The following is a 4,079-nucleotide window of genomic DNA, read 5'->3' as shown; positions in this document are numbered from 1 at the left end:
TATAATTTTTTTTTTTTTTTTTTTTTTTTTTTTAAAATATTTTTTTTTTTTTTAAATTTTTTTTTTTTTTTTTTTTTTTTTTTTGTATTATTATTATTATTATATATATATATATATATATATTATATATACATGTGATCAAAAAATATAGAAAAAAAAAAAAAACTTAATTTTTTTATTATAATTTATTTAATTTATAATTAAATATTTTTTATAATGTTTAATTCATTGTTTTTTTAGAAATATAAATTATAGAAAAAAAAAAAATGAAAAAATATAAAATGAATATATTTACAAATGTTTAAGCGTATTTGTTTCTTTTTGTAATATATATTATATTTATATTATTTTTTAATTTGTTCATTGTTATGGATGAGCTATATCAAAAGAAAAATAATATTTTTTCAACATGGTATATATATATATATATATATATAATAAATATTGAGAAAAAAAAAAAAAAAAAAAAACTACATTTAATTTAATGTACAAGTTTTTATTTATTTATTAATTAATTTATTAAAAATACGACTGTTTTTATTTTGAGCAGATTATTGAAAATATCCTTTAAAATATTAATTATTTTATATATATATATATACATATGTAGTTATTATGTTATTTTTTTTGTGAATATATCATATTTGTAAATATTGGCTATCTTGTTATGGTATATATATTGTTAATAATATATGGTGAGAATAAATGAATTAGAAAGATAATTATATCATTTTTATATTTTATCTTTATGTATGTATTATAATAAAATGATAATAAATTAATTAATTGATAAGAGTATATATCTAACTTATTTATGATGCTTAAAGTGAGATATGAGAACTTTAACGATATAAGGAATGATGATGAGGTGTTGAACATTTCTTTTGTGGCGCATCCATGTTATTATTCGATTTTAGATTTAGAGGAATGTGAATTATTTAATAAAATAGTTTATGAGAATTTTTGCAAGGTAGCTGAAAGGGTAGATATATATGATAAGAATGAATATCTAAGTGTATATAGAAGACATGATAAAAAATGTAGAGAATTACATATGCTAAAAAGTTGGGAATTATTAAAGAATACATATAGATATAAGATGCCTGTAATATTTAAAAATTTGGAAGATTTTGATTTATATAATATGGAGAAGATACCTTTTTATTCTATTAATTATAATAAAAAAAAAAAAGGAACAAAGGAAAATGGTTTTGTTGTGAGAAATAAGAAAAAAATAAATATTATTGATAAGGGAAAATGTTTTATTTTAGATAATCATATGATATATTCTATGACACCTGAATATATCGCAAAAAATATAAGCAAAAATATATTATTGAATATGAATCATATAATGAAAGGAAATAATATATTAAGTTTAAAAGAGGATGATAAATATGTGAAACCTCAGAAAGTTAATGATAATGGTTATTATTTCAAATTCCATTATCGTTATTATGATGATCCTATTTATTGTAAAGATAATTATTCTTATAAGAGAAAAGGAATTTCTCCTATTAAGAAAAAAAGAAAGATAGAACCCACTTTGGATAATAATAAAAAGATTGATTATGAGGAAAAAAAAAGAATTTTAATTTATTTAGACCCATTTGCCGGTGCAGGTGGGAATTGTAACCACATGAATAATATATTTACAATAGGTTGTGATATAAATTTTTATAGAATAAAACAATGTCAACATAATTGTAATTTTTATAATAAAAATGTTGATTTTATTTTGTGTGATTTCTTTAACCTGGTTACCCATTTTAGAAAAGGCACAATCGATGTAATATTTTTTAGTATACCTTGGGGAGGACCAAAGTATAAGAATAAAAAGAATTTTGACCTGAACTCTGAAATAAGTGATAATATAAGTGTATATAAATGTATAGAAGTATCCGTAGAACTAACGGAAAATTTGGTTTTCTATCTTCCAAGAAATGTATGTATGAAGGAATTATATTATTTGTATGAATATTACAAAAGGTTAGTAAAGAACAAAAAATGTGTAAATTATGAAAATGATGATATTTATAAATATGATAGAAAAGGAAAAAAAAAAAAAAAAAAAAAAAAAAAAGAAGAAAAAAAAAAAAAAGATATTGAGTTGACATCTAACGATAAATATTATTATGAACATAAGAATAAGTTGCAAAACAGAAGTAATAATATATTATTAGAATTATATATAAATCGAACTAGATGTAATTATGAAAAAAAGGATGATAATAGTTTAAATAATTTTTTTTATTTGTTTAATGAAAAATGTGATATATATGATAATAAATTTATTTTGTCAAAAGTTCATAATCTTTTTAATATTAATATTGATCATTGTTATGATATATTTAATTGTGGTGTGATGGAGAAAAGGTATTTTGAAGGAGAGATATATAATATAAAAGAAAAATCCTTACGTTATGGTATAAATAATAGAAATCATGATAACATTGAAACATATGATAATAAGATACATCGTCATGATTATTCTTATGTTCAGGATGAGAAGAAAGAAATAAAAGAAAAAGGAGAATATTCAATTAATTATTCTTATTCGAATGATAGAAATATAAATTATCCTTCTAATACGAAAAAAAAAAAGAAAAAAAAAAAAAAAAAATATATATGGGCGTGGCATAATACATGTATGGTTTTATACCTTGGTAATATATGTCGAAATATTAGAAATAGAAAAATTATAAACATGAAAGATGTGTATTATATTGATAGGACTTTATCAAATATATTAATAGCTATAGAAATTGGCAAAAGTAAATATGAAAATTTTTTTTATTCATATCATAATATGGTTTTTGGTGAAAAAAAGAAACATTTTTATTGTATATATAAAAATAAAAAAGAATGTTTTAATAATAAATTATATATAAATAAAAATGAGTTAATAAAAAAATACGTGATTAATGAAGAGAACATTTTATATATAAATATGTTTATTATGAAAAAATTATATTATATAATTGAAAAAATAATATTCCTTTTTTTTAATAATTTAAAAAATATGATGGGTTATGAGAAAATAAGTTTCTTAAATAAAATATGTATACACTTAGAAAATGTATATGATAAAATCTTGACAAAAAATATAGATAAAGATATTGATATTAAGAAATATGAAACGTATATTTATAAAGATGATGAAAAGAAAGGAGAATTATTTTATAAGCATTTGGTTGAATATTTTAATATTATAATAAGAAAAATTAAGAAGGAGTTTATTCTTTTGTTTAGTATATATTTATATGATATATCATTTATAAGATATTATTTTAGACACAAGAATATTAATATAGAAAAAAAAAGAAAAAAAAATTTGTCTACACAAGGTTTAAAAAAAATTCATTATAATATAATAAGAATATTATTTAATTTATTATTGTATATGAAAATTTATATAAATATTGTAACTAATAATATAAAATTGGAGTGTTATTTTAATCACCAGTTTATTATAGATAATATGAATAGAGACCATATCCATAAGGATATTATAAATAAGTGTTCTTCTATTTATTCTTTGAGAAAAAAAAAAAATAGAAATTATAATTTTAGAACAAATAATGCCACGTCATATGTGAGTTGCTTTAAAAAATTTATAAAATGTATAATACGTATATGTATTAATTTAGAGTTAAAAAAAAATAATGAAGAAGAAAGGATATCTATGAAAAATATGAGTAATTTTTTTTTTCGTTCTTTATTTCATGTTGAAAGGGTTGATATACTTATAAACAAGCTAAATAATAATATAAATAATAATATAAATAATAATATAAATAATAATATAAACAATAATATAAATAATAATATAAACAATAATATAAACAATAATATGAATAATAATATAAACAATAATATAAATAATAATATAAATAATTATGAGGAGCAGGAGGAGGATATAAAATATTATAAATATAATTTATATTTGTTATTAATTCATTTTTTTACAAAACAATTTTTATATAATAGTCATGTCAATACAAATCTGGATTATTTTAACACACTCCTTTTCTTTTATTTTAATCAGATATATAATTTGTCAAAATTTCAAGTTGGGT

At 17.9% G+C, this 4,079-nt stretch overlaps 1 protein-coding gene across 1 annotated transcript in view; it reads left to right on the top strand.

Moving 5' to 3' along the window:
• Positions 1–817: 817 nt before the first annotated feature.
• PRSY57_1201900 (trimethylguanosine synthase, putative) overlaps positions 818–4,079 on the top strand; it is a gene marked incomplete at both ends in the record, with an annotated part of 3,330 nt that continues 68 nt past the window's right edge. The window contains one exon of the mRNA XM_012908450.2: positions 818–4,079. This exon is cut by the window's right edge and continues 68 nt beyond it. Within this exon, the coding sequence (XP_012763904.2) occupies positions 818–4,079 (3,262 nt within the window).

The sequence above is a fragment of the Plasmodium reichenowi genome, chromosome 12 (genome assembly GCF_001601855.1).
Source record: "Plasmodium reichenowi strain SY57 chromosome 12, whole genome shotgun sequence".
NCBI classification, from domain to species: domain Eukaryota; phylum Apicomplexa; class Aconoidasida; order Haemosporida; family Plasmodiidae; genus Plasmodium; species Plasmodium reichenowi.
The sequence above is the reverse complement of the archived record's forward strand: the minus strand, read 5'-3'. Positions and strand labels throughout refer to the sequence as shown.